Source organism: Ptychodera flava, chromosome 6, assembly GCF_041260155.1.
Source record: "Ptychodera flava strain L36383 chromosome 6, AS_Pfla_20210202, whole genome shotgun sequence".
NCBI lineage: Eukaryota > Metazoa > Hemichordata > Enteropneusta > Ptychoderidae > Ptychodera > Ptychodera flava.
The window spans coordinates 8,723,092-8,741,174 of NC_091933.1; the positions used below are offsets into that span (position 1 = coordinate 8,723,092).

The 18,083-nt window shown below is 36.3% G+C and overlaps 1 protein-coding gene across 2 annotated transcripts; it reads left to right on the forward strand.

Annotated features, from left to right (window-relative positions):
* The first annotated feature begins 2,735 nt into the window (after positions 1 to 2,735).
* LOC139134759 (uncharacterized) lies at positions 2,736 to 17,205 on the forward strand. Of its 2 annotated transcripts, none has more exons than XM_070701787.1 (11): positions 2,736 to 3,482; positions 4,743 to 4,967; positions 5,918 to 6,074; positions 6,405 to 6,520; positions 6,782 to 6,922; positions 7,226 to 7,358; positions 8,371 to 8,548; positions 9,438 to 9,508; positions 9,795 to 9,892; positions 11,644 to 11,736; positions 13,154 to 17,205. In XM_070701787.1, exons 1-11 carry the CDS (start codon positions 3,249 to 3,251, stop codon positions 13,256 to 13,258), a joined length of 1,551 nt encoding a protein of 516 aa, XP_070557888.1. In that variant the 5' UTR covers positions 2,736 to 3,248; the 3' UTR covers positions 13,259 to 17,205. The 2 variants fall into 2 exon arrangements, with proteins under 2 accessions (XP_070557888.1, XP_070557889.1); XM_070701788.1 differs by having other exon boundaries at positions 9,468 to 9,508; positions 13,154 to 13,394.
* The last annotated feature ends 878 nt before the right edge of the window (positions 17,206 to 18,083 follow it).

Here is an 18,083-nt window from a genome sequence, read left to right on the forward strand (position 1 = left end):
AAAATCGGGGGGTCACCGTGCAAATTTTAGTACTAGAGATACAAATTACCCGAGATTTTCCTATCGTTGAAATTAAACATGGCCGCCATCCCTGTGTTAACTTAAAAAGAGAAAAAACAAAATTTTCGATTTTCGAAAAATTAAGAGGGTAAGAGGTTTTCTCACACCAAGAGCTTTTAAATGAACCCCACAAGTGGTAGATCAGAAAAGAATTGTAAAAGTTTGAGATGTCGAATAGCTGTCCCCCTTGCACCGTGAAACTAGAGACAGAAGAGGCGAGACTCGCGATTGTCACCGTCTATGCTAACACCACGGTGGAGGGACCGTGCTAAAACACAGGGAATTTCATCATTATCGGTGCATTTAAAGATTTTTATTTTTCTGTAGGACTATACACTTCTAAAGCTTTGTCTCAAACGACCCATCGAGCATTGTTTTAATTCAAAAGTTAAAATTCTGAAAAAAATTGGGGTTGAATCTCATACAAAATTATATAATGCATGTATGACCCCATACTCGACAACCGTTCTGCCGTTTAGGAGTGTGAAAACATGATATATGCGATGCAGTTCAGAAACGAGCGTTAACATTTTGTTTCGGGTTCACAGTTTTACCCCAATGCAATATAGTGGTTCAAGTTGGAATTTGAGACATATGGTTTGGTTTTTGTGTAGACTTCTTACCTTGACCAACAAAGCTTACAGAAAGGGTTTCCCTATGGAATTTTGCGCTAAATAATAATTATTGGTCAAATTAGACTTGAAATAGTTTTTTGAAGGTGTTGAAAATTAAATTTAGTGTACATTGATATTTCCATGGTTAGTAGAAAGATTTTGTTCATCCTGGAATCCGAGCGGAGGACGATAACGCCAGACAAAAAGTAAGGTTTGAGGCTTACTTACCTAAATTTTATTTAAAAAACTCACCTTGCCGAAAGTTTTGTCACGTTATATCCGTCTCGTAGGCAACGCTCATTGTTATAGCACAAACGCGGAATTGCGTCTTTGAGTCGAAACTGGAATATTTCGCAATGAAAGTTAAGATAGAAGAATTTTGGTGAATTTTGTATAGATAACACTAGTATGGTCAATCTGCTTTTTCCGATATTGTCGTGCCTTTTATGGCGTTTCTTTTATTCCTCTTTGTTTCCACTCCGTTTTCAAAGTGACAGATCGTTCCATTGGGCTGTGAGGTTAACTTTTATCGATTTTTTGTTGGATATAATGTGTCTTGTGACCTAAAGTCATTATAATAAATAAATAAACTATGCATTTTGACGGGCAGGATACTTCTATTCAAACTTTGCGAAAGAGAAACCTGTCAGTCACAGTAATAAAAGCAAGAAAAGAGATAATTTTGAAAGAACAACTGACAGTGAAAATCTGATAGTGAAAACAAGGAAACCGAAACATTTTCTGCCGGTAATTGTGATCCATGTTTATACTGCACAACACTCCATTTCACTTAGAAATCACACCTACTCGCAATTTTACGGCACTACCATTGTAAAAACTCATAATATGTATACTGACATGATCAGGAATATAGCCAAAATATACAGGTCCTGTAAATCTGTATTTCCAGCTGAATCTTTTTGTCAACCATGCAAAGTTTGAGAAATAGTTTGTGTGGTTGGTTGTATCTTTTCCGCTCCAGATGTGAGTTATATTTAATTTTATGACAAATAAAGCGAAAAAGACTCTGAGAGACCCGAAAGTAAGACGTGTATTTTGTACGCCATGTTTGGGAATTAGATTTGATTCTCCGTCAGTAACGCAAATGGTAGATGTAAATAATGATTATGTTTAGCAAGTCGAAAGGGCTGGTTCCCGCGCATGTATGTCAGGTCATGGACCTGAGACTTATAAATTATTAAGTTCAGATCGAAATAACTTGACTGTTGGCAAATTAATTTCTTAAAATGTGGAAACGAAATTTATGCAAATCTTGTGATTTCGAACAAGTCACGTGACTAACAGATTACATTTTCCTACCAAAATTACATATGGGAAATTATAAGATATTTAAACCACAATTCAAGACAAAAGTTATTCAAACAAAATTGTTAGTAGATATAAAATAGCATTAAAGCTTGCGTAACAACCACTGACTGATTTAAATCTATGAAATTTTAATGATATTTTTCCTCAAAACTTTAACAATTTCAGCGATTTTGTACATTTCTCGGACATTTTTTAAATATTGACTACATGTTTCAAATCTTTTATTTAGGGTATGGTGTCTCTTTTGTTTAAAGATAATTACTGTTTCTGAATATCCAGAAAAAAAGACGATATTTAATTTAGAAGTTGAAATTTTATCCCTTTTTTAATGTATGAAATTTTTAAGGGAAACTGGCAATTTTAATTGCGTGACCATGTCTGTCGAGATTTTTCATATTCTAACAGTAATAATTTAGTAAAACGAACAAGTGGACTAAAATCCAGTCAAGTAGACGATATATATGGAAATAACACTATTTTGTTTAATTCAGGTATGTTCCCTACAGTGGGCCATGCCTTAACATACAATAGTAGTACAACATTGAGAATGTTGTTTTTTACTTAATTACTTAAAGTCCTTTTTGACTGGTGAATTTTCGTTTTAGCTCCTGTGCACGAACGGGAAATACTGAATACGAAAGAATCGCCGTATATCTGTCCGCTGTCGGTTCCAAATGAAGCGGCCCATGAAAACGAAAGAATTATTAGATGATGACTGCTGCTGCGCATGTCACACTCTGCACTGCAGGGCTTGTTCCTGCATTGCTGCATGCATGTTGTACAGTTGGCACCATACGAGACTCAGGATCTATGCGATATGCTCGCATGCATACACCTACCCAGAAGTCTGAACAGTTGATCACTCTCCTGTGGAGCTCCACTGTCTATGAGTGAAGATATTGTTCAACTGGTGGCGGTTGCGACGAGAGAGCGGGCTCACTGTGGACGACAGTTGATGTTTCAACTTGGTGTGCAGCGTCTCAGCCAACCAACTGCAACATTCCGAGCTGCTGCACATCAACTCTAATATTTACTGTCCTGTCCCTTGCTAAGGATACTTTCAAGGACATACAGTTCCGACTTTCCTGTGTACTACGTAACCACTAACAATGTGCATTTGACAACAGATCTCACCACATAGTATCTGTGTTCTGTCCACCGTATTTAATATATATACGGGCACCGCACCAAGGCTGCAGTTGTCGTCTGTGAGTTGCATAACACTTGTCCATAATCCACGTCGTAATGATGCTACCCATCTCAGTTGCAAGTCCAGTGGGCGTGTCGTTAGTTTTATTTGCTACAACGGTCGCTATTTTAGTATTTTTCAGCGGCCGCAAAACATGGAACAGATGGAAGTTGCAAACGAAGAAGAACCGAATCATATTATTCACAAGGTACCCAACTCCCGGTTTAACAAAAACCCGTCTTATCGGCGAGCTAGGTGAGACGGGTGCAGCCAGACTTCAACACTACATGGTGAGTCGTACACGTTTGTATGCTTGACTTGCAATATTTGTAGAATATAGCTTCAACTGTCTATGTCTACTGCAGACTCAGCGGCATGTTTGTTCAAGTCAAAGTTAGATATTAATAAGTGATGCGCAGAGTAGCTAATTTAATGTAAAAAATTATCAAAAATTGCAAGTGTACTACTGGCCCTAGGAATTTGAAACTTGGCAAAAATGTTCCTTTTTTGATGCAAATTTAAGAGTATTGAAATCAAATTGATCAGATGTGTAATATGAGCAAAATATTAAAATCATGAAAACAGGCACGATGGGCAAAATTCCGGGCCACACTCAGACAGTACTCACTCTTAGACTTTCGTATTATTTGCTGAAGAAGAGAGTCCATATTATAATTTACAATTGTGTTTGTTTGAACAAAGTTGATAGAATGACATGTAAATGAGCAAAACAGATGGTCAAACAATATAACCTCATACACTAATTACAATTAATGTAATTTCTTCTAAATATTTGTAGTATTGTCACAAATCGTTCAACTAGAAGCACACTGCCATTCAACGGCGGCATTTTTCCTAACTGGTTGCCAGACACTTATCAAAACTAAGTTGCACCACACCCCCTTTTCCCGTACAATTTGCACCAAAACCACCTTGCTCCCAAACAACACTATACCAAAATGTCTTTGCCCAAAGAGTCATTTTGGCCCAAAACCATTTCGCCTCCAAACAACTCCACTTCACCCCAAAACTGTTGGCAACATTAAAGCTGAAAATAACGCGCCAATGCCCACCAGATTTCATCACCTATCTGTCCTGTGATCAAACTCTTGAAAGGAGCCCTGACATAACACAAATTCTGTGCAAGACAACCGTCATAGCTGCTACCAGCAGTACAAACGTGTAGGGAGAGTGTTGTGACTTTTTTCACATGAGTAAAATATTTGTAGGGCTATATAAGTACCCGTACACACGGTTTCACAGGCACATTTCATTCTTTTTTTCTAATTCTACCATTTATGGTTTTTAGGAGAACAAAAAAAAACATAAGGAGGAAAAACATGTACACTGTGTGACGCATGGTTGTTTTGAGATGAGTTGGTCCTTGGTTAGAATTGGCACATGGGACAAGGTGGTTTAGGGACAAAGTTGTGTGGGGGAACCTGCTTTCGGTACAAAGAGTTTGGACCCCTTATATGCTAATTAGCAAGGATGTCACACTTGCTCGTTGTGAACAATGAAATATAATGACCATCTTTTTTTGATTTCAGACAGACCACATGGTTGACGTGGTCACTAATGTGCAGCAGCATTGTCCAGACATCTGTGTTGAAATTGATTATTGCGGTGGAAATGAACAGGATATCAAATACTGGTTTGATAGGAAAACTTCATTGAAATGCATATGGAATGAACAACAACCTGGTAACCTGGGTGATAAAATGTCAAGTGCATTTAGGAATTCATTTCAACAAGGTGCTGAAAATGTTCTGATTGTAAGTGTCCTGTTTTCAGTTTTTACTATTCATGTAAATATTGCAAGTGCTCTGTTTTCAGTTTTTACTGTTCATGTAAATGTTCCTGGACTGTGAGTAAGCAAACAAAAGTTAACTAACTCTGCAAACAAATATTTTCACTAAGGAGTGAACGATTGATATCCTTGGGGGGGGGGGGTCTGGAAGATTTTTGAAAAAATAAAGATTCCCAGCAAATGTAAACGGGGAAAAAAATCAGCCAGAGAATGCTTGACCAAAAAAGGTGGGAGAGTGGGAAATAAAAATAATACTATCTCATCAATCTTCCAGACCCTCCCCCAGGATATCAAATGGTCCATCCCTAACCAGTGGGATTGACAACAAAACAACAACTTGTATAGAGTGAGCAATTCCAAGCTCCCTGACCACCACTGTTTCTCATTAACTATGATCTGATCCACAACCACTTGAGACTAATGATATGATCAATAATATATACAAGCCTACCATTACTGTGATGCTTGTCATTTATAGCATCACCCATAAATTTCATTTATTCCTCAATCTTCAAAATGACTCAACACTGACAGTAAATCATTAAATTATTATACAAATTTTAGAGTCTGAATGTCTTTCCCTGCCTTTGACAGAGTGGCATCATAAAGGGGTCTAAATTCTATACCTTTGTACAGTAGTACCACATACAAATTGGTTGTTGACCTTTTCATTCCTAAAAGGTTCTCATGAAATGTAGTCGTAAAACTACTTCATATTGAGGTTGTGCGTAGAAGAAAGATACAAATGCAAACTTTTTTTTCAAGAAACATGAGTTTGAAATGAAGGCCATAAAATGTTGATCTTCAAATGGTCACTATTGCCTGCTTTTCAGGCTGGGCCATGTCAATTATTTTATTCATATTTTGACATGTTTTTACATGTCACTTGTACGGTACTTTATTTCCCTCTTTCAGATTGGAAGTGACATTCCAGGGATTAATAGAGATCTTCTCCGGGAAGCATTCACCACTCTTCAAGACAGCGCCACCAAGGATAACTTACTGCTGGGTCCTGCTTTGGATGGAGGCTATTATTTAATCGGACTTAACCAAATAAATTCATCAAAATTAGGTATTACATCATCAATCTTCATTTTCCAATTTGTTTGTTTGAATTCTGTATCAGGATGTTCCGTATATTTTGTCTCATAATTATGGCTGTTCAAAACTTTTTCTTAATTTCAAGTTCTACAATTTTTATACTTAGCAAAAACAGACAGCAATATTCTGATTTTGTCAGGTGCCATTGTTTATGAATGCAAATAATTCACAGTGTATATCATTACTTACTCCAGTGAAAACTTTCCATAGGGTTGATAAAAAGTATCCTCTTAATAGACAAATGAAACATTTAATCAGAAAAGGGTATCTGAACAAAATTGTTTCCCTTGTAATTTTTTAGAAAATTTACTGCAGGGTATAGACTGGGGGACAGAAAAAGTGAGAGAGCAACAAGAAGAAAGAGCCAAGTCAGTAGGGATTTCAGTGTGCCATCTCTCTAAAGTTCTACAAGATGTGGTAGGTTATCTAAATGTTTCACAGAGAAAACTTTGGAAAACTTACAGTGGCTTTGGTGAACAAATAGTTCATGGTTTTCACAGAAAAAGCTGAGATATTGTCATGTTGTGTACTATTGCTATCATTCCAAAGACAGACTATAGAACGCCACAGAATAACAAAACTACATTATACATTCTTGATATTCTGTATGTCATTGGTTTCCTAATGTCAGTTTTGCATTTATGTGGCAACTCTTATGTCTTTAAATGGTGTTTCCAGGATACAATTGATGACCTACCAGTGGTTGAGGAATTCATGGGAATATCCGTACAACAGATAAAATCTCCAAGACTCAGTGTCGTCATTCCTGTTCTAAACGGGGTTGATGAAATCCAGAATGCCATAGCAACATTGATAAAGGTGTGTCTCATGTCAGAATTTTTTTTACAGTACATATAGTGAAAGTTGTAGCTGCCTTGGTCTGGGTGATTGGCGAAATCATCTGCTGTAGTTGTCTGCTTTCAAGTATGTACCAGGATATAATACTGAGCAATGTTGTTTGGCTGGTCTGTTTTGAGACATAAACATATGTTGCCCCAACAAAATTATGTTGTTGAAAACTTTCTAGCCTTGATGAAATTCAACTGTATCTTACAACCGCACATTGATAATCAAAGATGAAGAGACACTGTATTTTTACCTTCTGTGTATGTTTTCTGACAGCGTTGCAGCTGGCCTCAGTTCATGGAGATAATAGTGTGTGATGGAGGTAGTGAAGATGGAACATTTGAAAAAGTGGAAGAAATAGCAAAGTCAGAGACTAAGTGTCCAATTAAAGTAGTAAGAAGTTCTCGAGGTAAGGAAATCAACAACAACAACAACAACAATGACTAGTATCATTATTGTTGTAGTTGTTGTTGTTATGGCTATCGTTGTTGTTGTTCTTTTTAGATAGCAATTATAATACCATTAAAGTTTGCTAACATTTGTAATTTATACTGCCTCAAAATACATATACCTGAAATGAATTAAGTTTTCTTTAGCAGTTTGCACTGTATTTTATATGTACATGTATTGATTTACAAAAGCTTTGGCAGGCTATTCAGGCACATGAATTAAATGAACAGCATATTTATTTCTCTGACAACAATTTTGCAATTTATTTCACATGTTATATACCATACATTATATACGTTATATACCATTGTAATGCAAACTAGGAATGAGTGATATGTTCTGCAATCTTTGTGAAAAGCTAGCCTGACATTAATTTTAATTAGGTTTATTGACATTGTGATTTTCATGCGCTGCATGTTCAAACACTGCACTGAAGAGACAGATACAAATACCAGCATAAATTACCATGCATTGCCCACCTCTCATGGACAAAGTGTACATATAGAAACACACAGCAGTACAGACATGCTCTGATCCCTGATGTAGCTATTCTTAATAACACAGAATGAATCATTGCTATTCCAATTTCAATTTCCATGCAGCTCTTTCAGGTTTTCCAGTCTTTGTAAAATCAAATGTAAAATGACAAAAGTGGATGATGACAGACAAACGATAGTTATAAATGTTTATTGCTTCTTTTCTCCAAATTTGGACAAAACAAATTAAACTCAATGCTATGTAATCTTTTGACAACTTACTTAATATATTATGCATACCAAACACTTTTTATACATTGCCAATGAGAAAGTTGACAAATTAATCCATGATAATGGAGTGTGTTTGAATTTTCAACACCTGTTTTCATCACTTGCTAATATTAAGTCACTTGAAGATACTGTCTCCCAAATAAACTGCCTCTCTCTAGCTTTCCAATATTAATGGCTTAAAGTGTATTTGATCATGTTTGACAGGTAGAGGCAAGCAACAGAATGCTGGATTCAGTCACAGTTCAGGAGACGTCTTGTTGTTTCTTCATGCTGATACGCTTGTACCAGAGAGATTTTTTGAAGAGATTTTGCTTGTCCTTGGTACACCAGGTGTATCTGCTGGGGCTTACGCACTGGATTTTGATAAACTCTACTCGGATAAGTAAGAGCAAATACCTAGTATGTAAATTTAAGTGGCATTGGTTATACTGGTGACTTCAATAGCGCTGATTGCAAATGACCGCATTTTTTCTCTCATTAATATGCATAAATATTTGTCCACATTTCTGCATAAACGAAGAAAATAAAACCTGCTAGTGTTGCAGTGGCTACCAAAAGTCACCTAATTCGTATGAATTTTTGACTCAGACCACAAGCACATGCAACCACAAAATTTATCCAAATTTTAGGCAACGTTGTCTGATGTCGCACACGTGCTGCTATATTTAGTGACAAACCTGAAGTAGCGATCAACTCTATTGATCATGCAAATATCTCTACAGCTTACTCACAACACTGTTATCAGCTTGAATGCATCTTGTGTATGGACCATAGATTTTTTCAAACTACTTTCTTTATTGGTAGTGAGTATGCTGTGATTAAAATAGCTTTTCCAGTCGTTCCAGAGAGAACAAGTGTGTATTTGTGTAACATGAAAATATTAATTTGAGAGACATGTTTCTTTTCCTCAGCTTCAACTAGCCATACAAATTCAGCAGAGAAAAATCATTTCAAGTGTTATTTTTAGCGTATGTTGTAGATCTGTAATGTTAGATACACTTCTCCCAATAGAATTTGTCACTTTTATATTGTACTGTGACTGACTTTGGTGAAGGTTTTTTACAAACATTAGTGCAGCTACCAAGAACAGTTCCAACATTTGCATTTACAAATAGAGAAAAAAAAAAAAAATAACCTCACTATTACCGGAAGTGTCTGCCTAGATTAACGTTACCTCTGACACAGATAGAAACACCTACACAGATACAAAATAATTTATCACATTAAAGTACTAATATTATTTGCACAAATTTGACATGTTTTCTCTTCAGCTGTTCATTGTACTTACACTATATTTTAAGGATGATAAGGTGGACAGCAAGAAAAAGAGCAACAAAATATGGTAAGTAATCCTATGATTTTCAAACAATGCTGTAGTATTCACTAAAAAATGTAAGCCATAAGATTTGTTGCCAACATGAAAGATTCTTTGTCCAATGTTGTCGTGCTTCCCCATGTCAAATTTTTTCAAAGTGTCATGTTGGTTGAGTTCAGAACTTACTTATTTTGCCCAGCAATGCCTGAATTAATGTTTTGTCATATCTCCTAAATGGCTACTAATATGGAGTGAAACAAAAATTAAGAAGCAAAAAGCTGATTTGATTGCTGTTCTGCAATGTTTCCTGTAGAATTACCATATGGGGACCAAGGTATTTTCCTAACCAGACAAATGTTTGAGAAGTTAGGGGGTTTTCCTGATTATCCACTCATGGAAGACTATGAACTGGTAAGTTTTGACAAATGAATCACAGTATATTGTAATACATTGAAACACAGACATTTGACTTAAATTTCGCATTCCTATAGCAGAGCTTCTGTTAACGCAAAATCCTGCGTATTTCACGCATAATTGCAAAGTAAAATGATGTCTGCGTAATCCGATACACATTGAAAAAAAGCGCAGTCTCCATAACAGAGACATGAGCACACGTGATTTCCCTCCAATGCGTAGTTTATCCAGGACTAAAAATAAAATGTTTGCTGATACAAAATATTCATGATTTTGCAACTTTTTGTCCTACATCCTGTAAATCACGTCGCGTCAATTGTTTCCATCAAGGCTGTACCAATAAAAAATGTAACATGTTCAATAGAGTTCATCATTATTTCAAAAATGTTCCTTTTTCCATTGCGCACAATGCGTACACATGTACACTTTTGATCAGGCAGGGTGGTCCAGTAGTTTTTCCTATTGCTGTTTACTGTTTAGTCAGTACTTCCAAAATATGTCAAAATGTAAAACTATCAACAGTTTCTTTGCCCCATCAAAAAAAGTGGGAGTAGAAAAGACGTCAAGCAAGCAAACCAGCAACTCTAGCCAGCCACCGAGCAGCAGTGATGTTTCCATGTTTCCATGGCGACAAAGTCACCCATAATTGCAGCCGTGATTTCAGTCTCATCTGTCCCATGTGAACGTTGGTTCAGTACCCAAAACAGGATTAAAACATTGAAATGTAGTTATCTGAGTGAAGATATATGTCATAAATGATCTGACGGTGATAACCATGGAAAGCTGAAGACTTTGCGAATTTGACTTCAGAGCAACGATGATGGAGTTGAGGCAGCAAACTAAGACATCATCGGAAGTAGTAGACAGAAAAAGTAAAGAAATGAATACCGTTTACAGAAAACAGAACAAACAAAAAGATATTGTCACTGCTGATGTTTATTGAACACTTTATTCATTGACTTTTGAACCAGTTTTCGATATTGCATATACAGCTTATACTTTATAGGTACTCACATGTTGTACGTATCTTTGATACATTTTACGCAAATGAAAAACCATTTGCGTATAGCCTCAGGCAGGTTTGAAAATCCTAACGGAAGCTCTGCTTAAAGTACAGACTTGATGAAATTTTCATTGACAAGCTGTAAGAAATGCCATGACAAATCAGGTATATCAACACCATGTGATGATAGCTGTACATATCACGTGTGACTTTCAAATGTCATAAAGTTTTCCAAGCTTTCAACTGTTAAAAGAAATAATGGCATTCTGTCTGACATCTACCTCAGAAGGGGCACATTTGTGCCCCCTAAGTGTCAATTTCTGTCTGAAGTAGATTCTTTCATCTGATATCACTATATCAACGAAGCTTTTTGGAGCGCAGGTACACGTTTTCCTGTGTGTTTTCCTTAGATAGAAACTGAATCAAAACCAGCAACTCTAACTACCAACAATGTGGATTAATTGTGTCCCTGAGTTTGCTTCACAAATCACAGTACATGATAGATGACACCAGGAACAACATCACATGTAGGCCGTCAGTAGTGAGACTGTCATAGGGCAGCTTAGGTCACATCATGGAACTCTGAAATGGCAACGCTGTTTGTGTGAAATGGATATCTTTGTCATTAATCATGGCTACTGTGATTAAATACATGATCCAAAGAAATGATAAAAACAGTACAGCTGAAAACCCTATTCATCATAGTGTTTTGGTCAAATTTGAAGATAGTCTTTACTTTGCCCAGGTTAAGCGTTTACAGAAGGAAGGACATGTGAAAATATGTGAAGAAAGTCCCGCCATCACATCTGCCAAGCGATGGGAAAAGTATGGATTCAGTGTGAGTTACATATTCATCCTCTGTACGGTATGCAGTATAGGCTGATTCAGGTAGCAATATCAATGTATTTGATAAAACAGGCAACATTGTGCCTCAGGGATAGATTTTTCAGACTTTCAACATTTTTTTCCAATTCATTGCTAGTCTACAGATTAAGTTGAAAAGTTTACTCCTGATCATCTTCTTTTTTCTTATTTATTACAAATATAACTGTTCCCAAAGAGTTCACACAGAAAACACCAGCCATTTTGAATTTTAAATATTAATACATTGGAGGCAAAAGTGTGCAAGGACTAGGACCCTGACTTTTACTTTTGATAATAAACGAAAACTGAAAAACCCTTGGAAAAATGTTATTATTTGGGTTGTGTTTGTTAAGCAGACACACCATTTGGTTGAAAATTGATGCAATTATGTAATATGACAGGAATGTCGGGCTCTATGTTCCCTTACAAATGGACAATGAACTTGTGAAAAAGGTCAGTGATTATGAAAAACAGATCCACTGCTAAAGTCTCAATAAATTCTCTAATTTTGTGGTAGGAAAAACTAATCAGTGCTGAGCACCTTTACACTGTAGGCACCTCCACACATGACAATTTTGTGGAAAATTTATTGTAACAACGTTTGCTTCTAGGAATGGCTGTAGGTTTTCATGTTCTTAACTGTTATTACTAAGTTAAGGGGTGGTGAATAATGAAAACATGTGCATGGTAAATGTAACTTCTGTGTTTAGGGGGAGGGGGTTTGGCTGTATTTCGATTACTGTGTGCAAAAATCACACTACAAGTTTTCTCATCGCAATATCTCTCTACACCTTTTTATGTATCGCAAAATATCGCTCTATATTGTTTGGCATGTACCAGGCCAGTACGGCACCGGCGCCACACCAGCATTCTTTTGACATACATGTGAATCAGTGCACGAGTAAAATAACATAACAATCATTTTGGATACACTGTTTCATTTCATTCTATTGGTTGCGTCATTGTTGAGTTGGCGCTGAACAGAGATTGATTTTTAGAGGGGGTTCAGTAGCATATGCGTGATTTCATAGCAACGTTATTACAGATTGTTGGTGTTCAGATACAGAATGAGGCTTGGTTGGATTTTCGCACTTCCAAACTTTCGTTTAGGGGAGGGGGTTGAGGCCAAACACACTAGGTTTTGTTTACCATGCGCATGTTTTAATTACCCATGGCCCTAAAGACAGCATCCTATCAAAGTTTGAGTGTCATTTTAGTCTTTCCGAGCTTCCAGGGTAATTCATATCATCGAACAGGAAACACACTTCCTTTTCAGCTCATTTCAACATTTTCAAACGTATCAAAAATCTTAACTATACATTACAAAACTCAAAAATTTACATGCCAGTAATTTTTTTTCAAAGTCATGTGCATATCTTTCTAATTCACAGAATACTCTACAAAATTATGTTACTGTAATAGCATATGAGATGGGTGTCAAACCTGCAACCCTGGCCAGATGGTACTATGGAAGTAGTCAGAAGAAAAACAAATAGTAAAGCAGCTAGTCCACTTAGAAAATTAGTGTACAGTGGATACAAAATATCTGCATACAAAATTGGACATACATGCTTTCCTTCAGCTGTAACTCAGTGGACGCATACATGGGTATATTTAATCCTGATTTTGAAAAAAAGGAAGTATTGTGATACAGGGTGACACAACATTCTTAGAATTAATTTTGGTTCGGAAAAATAGGAGGATTATACATACATTTACATACATATATATACATACATACATACATACATAACATACATAACATACATAACATACATACATACATACATACATACATACGAGAGAGAGAGAGAGAGAGAGAGAGAGAGAGAGAGTACAAACTAATAAGAAAATCACACAACTAGCTCTGACTGTTTCTACACTGCCAATTTTTGGGGGCTTGAAAAATTGACCCTTGTAGGCTCATTTTTTTCAAGCCCCCAAAATGTTGCAGTGCAGAGACAATGAGATGCACTTGTATGATTTTTCATTACAAGTTTATACAATATATATTCCACCCTACACAACATTGGGGAACCTATCATATTACAAGTTTACAGTTATAGTTTTTATATCGTACTGCAGGTGATAAATTGGTTCAAGGCCATACCAGAGAAAACAAATCCTAATTCATCTTATTAAACATTTCTTAATTTTGACTCATCACCAAGGAAGAAATTCCACGAAAGTCTCTTGTTTTGCAAAACAGCTCACTGTAATAGTGGATCAGAATATCAATGTCATACTGAATGTCAGAAATCACGTCTGTTCTACAGAGATCTAGCGTGGACAAACCAAGACAATATAGTTTGACATCACAATGGGGATTTATGATTGAGCAGAAAAATGCAAACTGGTAACTCGCGACCCCTGAACATGTGTGCACAGAAATCAAAGTTATAGTCTCTATGGAGACAACAGCCTAGCTATCTTCAAAAACATCTCAGACAACAAGGCAGCGATCATTAAGTTTTCTGCAACATTGGACTGAAACTAACAATTCAGATGAAGTTGAAGATAGTCAACTACTTGGCTTTGACACTGAATCTATCCGAAAAGAAAGATTGCCTGTATACTCTCCATGTAGAAAGCCAAATGACAAACCAGTTCGCAAACATTTCAACCTCGTGCGATGGTCAAAACTCCTTTGAAAATCAATACTAAGCAAATGCATATCCACTGTTACTAGTGATGAGCAGATATTCAATGAAGTGCAACTGCATGTATTTTATAGTGCCTTCAAGGCCAGTGGATATGACATTGGGAAATACTAGTACAGGATTGAAGAAAGAGACAACGAAACAAAATCTGCTTTAATCAACCCGTCAATAAAAGTGGTGTGACAAAATCCGAAAAACATTCCCCCATCTCATGGAGACGCACTTTCCAAAAGAACTGCTCAAAACAGATATTGCCCATCAAACTACCACTCCCAGTTTCCAACAATGGAGCTATCTTCCTCATAAAAGCATGTGTGGTAACAACATGTTAAATGGATGCAAGCACGTGCAGAAGAACACTGCTAAACAGCAAAAAGATAAACAACTGCAAAAGTTTAAATAAAAATCTGTAGAACTATTCATCTGATGATTGCTACATGATATGTGTCATTGCATGAAATTCTGAGTAATGTTCAAGTTCTGATTTCAACTCGCCATCAAATTTTATAATTTTATAATAAAATTCCACACCAAACAGGCATCGTTTTGCACTGTGAAGACTCCACACTTTGTGTGGGATATGTGTGTGTGTGTGTGTGTGTGTGTGTGTGTGTGTGTGTGAACGAACATATAATCTGTTTTTCGTGTGTGTGTGTGTGTGTGTGTGTGTGTGTGTGTGTGTGTGTGTGTGTGTGTGAACGAACATATAATCTGTTTTTCGTCGTCAAAAATTACCAAATGTACCAAAATATTCCAATTAAGATACCATAATAGAAACACGCACGAAATACAAAGGACATTGATATTGTTATTAGTCACATCTCTGTGCCTTTAGTTGACTCGTCAGAAACAGAATGAAAGATAGACCACTGTTTGATAGGTCATTCTGTCTGTCCTTTGTTGAATGTCACCATCACATTTCAAGAAATGCAAGGCCATGTTACATCAGGGAAAGTGGGAATGGCCTAGAAGAGACTTAAAGATCATCAATGTACCACAACTCTGTGAAACATTGTGAAAATATCCAATGGGACTGAAAAACCCACTAGGATGCCTCACGTTTTTCGTAACATTTGGTGCTTGCACTTTTTACGTTTGTGGTTTTAAGGTGGTGTATCATTTACTTTGTAGAAATACCTGTGTTCTGTATGTAGGATCTGATAACCCTTACCTTGTATTCAGTTTATGACTCTAATTTGTTTCATGTTCTGTTAGTGATGGATACGTCTATCAAAACCTCTTCTAAACATCACATAAATGTGTACCAAGTGTCAACATATGCAGTGTTTCATGACATTCTCAACAATGACTATTATCACCTTGAACAGTGGAGAACATTTTGAATAAACAGATAAAGTACATACAATTTGAAATGAATATTTTTATACAGCCATGCTGTTCATTTGTACTAGGCATAAGTTTTTTAATACTGTTTATTATTACATGCCTCGTATATCGAACGTCGTGCGCTCCATAGGATTCAATGGTAACTCGCGCGATGACGTCGCGGGCCGCATAGTCATCACTGGACTGAAAGTGAACCGGAACTTTTTCAACTTGAAAACTTTTGGATGAGAAAGTCTTGAAATTCCGTGTTTTGCACGAAAAATCCGGTTTTGGAAAATTTCGCATAAAAATATTGATAAACCGCACAACAGTAGTTTAAATATATCAGTGCGCCATTCAATGATGAAAATTGTTCTATTTTTAACCGTTTTTCGTCTAAAATGAAAATAAAGCATTTGACTATAATTTGCCAATAAACGTAAATATTTGTGGTACAAACTAAGTAAGAGAGGCATGTAATAAAAACATTATAGCCCAAACATGGGACTATGTACCCTCGGGCAGGAGACCATTTGCCCTCCTTAGGTCGGGCAAATGGTCACCTGCCCTCGGGCACATAGTCCCATATTTGGGCTATAATATATAATATGGAAGATTTATTCTTCAGAAATCAAGATAGACCAATTGTAAAGTCAGTACAATACATTGAAGGATATACTTTTCAATATGTCAAAGGGCCAATAGCTAAAACTTTTGATGATTTTTCTTTTTCTTTTTTTTTTTCCTACCATAGCAAGTTCTTATTCTACTCCAAAAACCATGTCAAAACAGCAACTATTTACCCAGTCAACATGAAATTTTTATTTGTAAGATGTACTGATATTGTTTACATTTGAATTCTAGTCCAGACCCAGAATTCAATTGTCAACAATAACAATGCAGTCTACACATGTACAGGTTACCGGAGTCAACCGTTCAATGTGTATCTCAACATACTATTTAGAGTAGAACAAGAAAGTGTAGCCAACATTAAAAACGAATAACAGTGAGCTTTTCAGAGTATGTATAGATTGTTTGAGAATGGTTTTCAGTGATGCTTTCAATACTTCGAAGTTTTCAGGTGATGGGTTTTGAGAGGATGTGTGGTGTGATGATTTACATTATTGAGTTTGCTTATTATTATTCAGCTTGTACTGTCTTCAGCCATGGAATGACCTACAACCTTTGAACTGCCTTTGCATATCAGTACATATGCATATTATATGCAAACAGGTATACACTGGTATATAGATAAGCTGTAGAAAAGTCACAAAATATTACCAACTTTGTTGACCTTCTGTTAATGATTGACAGCAGGTGATTTTATGCAAATACATGTTTGTGTATTCGTATGTCCTACATTTCACTTTAAAATTTTCCTGAGGTTGTGTGTAAAATCATTATAATTTGTATACATATAAATGCAATAAAAGGTGGCAAAGTGCAATTGTATGAGACATTTAGATGTAGCACATGAATTTGTCTTCAAACCTTAAAGGGATAAAGTCGGCCATTTTTGATGAATTTTGTTGATACGAGATACTACTTATGTTATTTGACATGTTGCAAAATACTGAATGAATGGGTCACCATGCATATATTCAACCTCGGTTTTAGACAAATAAAACTATTGCGAAAAATGAATTAATGATCATGACCATTAATTCATTTTCGCGATAGTTTCATGTATCTTGTCTAAAACCTAGGACGAATACACAAATGGTCACCCATTCATTATCTTTCAACGTGTCAAATAATATAAACAGTATCTCGTATCAAACAAAATTAAAGAAAAAATGGCCAACTTTGTCCCTTTAACCATAAGAAGAGCAGCAAGTTGATAATGGACTCGTTTTGTGGCCTACATGTATACTAAGAGATCTACCTGGAATATTTTTAATCTATCAAATCGATGTGCACCAGCAGTTCTTATGTAAGAACACCATGTGTTGGATGGGTACGTGTGTTGCTGTTATTGAGGCCTGTGGTTTACAATGATGATCTGAGTGTGACAGGAACAGGTTTTCTACAGTCACGGTCACATCTCAACTATTTAACTGCACCTTTTTGTACATGCAACTCTGCATTTTGTCAGCTGTGCATTTTGACACCAAAGGCAGTCTGTCCTATAAAAATAGTCAGCACAAGGCAGGTAGAATGTTTTAACTTTTCGAGGGAGTTTCTGCTTACCAATATCTTTGGCACCGTCAAGTGATGTGAAGTGGATTTTTCACAACAATTTAATCTAGATAATTTCTTACTCCAAAATTAGACTGCAGAGAACATCAGAAGTATAGTGCAAGCAGTGTATTCAACTGCTAGTTCTGGTTGTGTC

Bases quoted from the DNA above. Each gene is read 5' to 3' on its own strand.
- LOC139134759 (XM_070701787.1), top strand. From the start codon at position 3,249: ATGATGCTACCCATCTCAGTTGCAAGTCCAGTGGGCGTGTCGTTAGTT. The intron at 3,483-4,742 runs GTGAGTCGTACA...TTTTGATTTCAG, and splicing joins CCAGACTTCAACACTACATG to ACAGACCACATGGTTGACGT. The intron at 6,521-6,781 runs GTAGGTTATCTA...TGGTGTTTCCAG, and splicing joins CTAAAGTTCTACAAGATGTG to GATACAATTGATGACCTACC.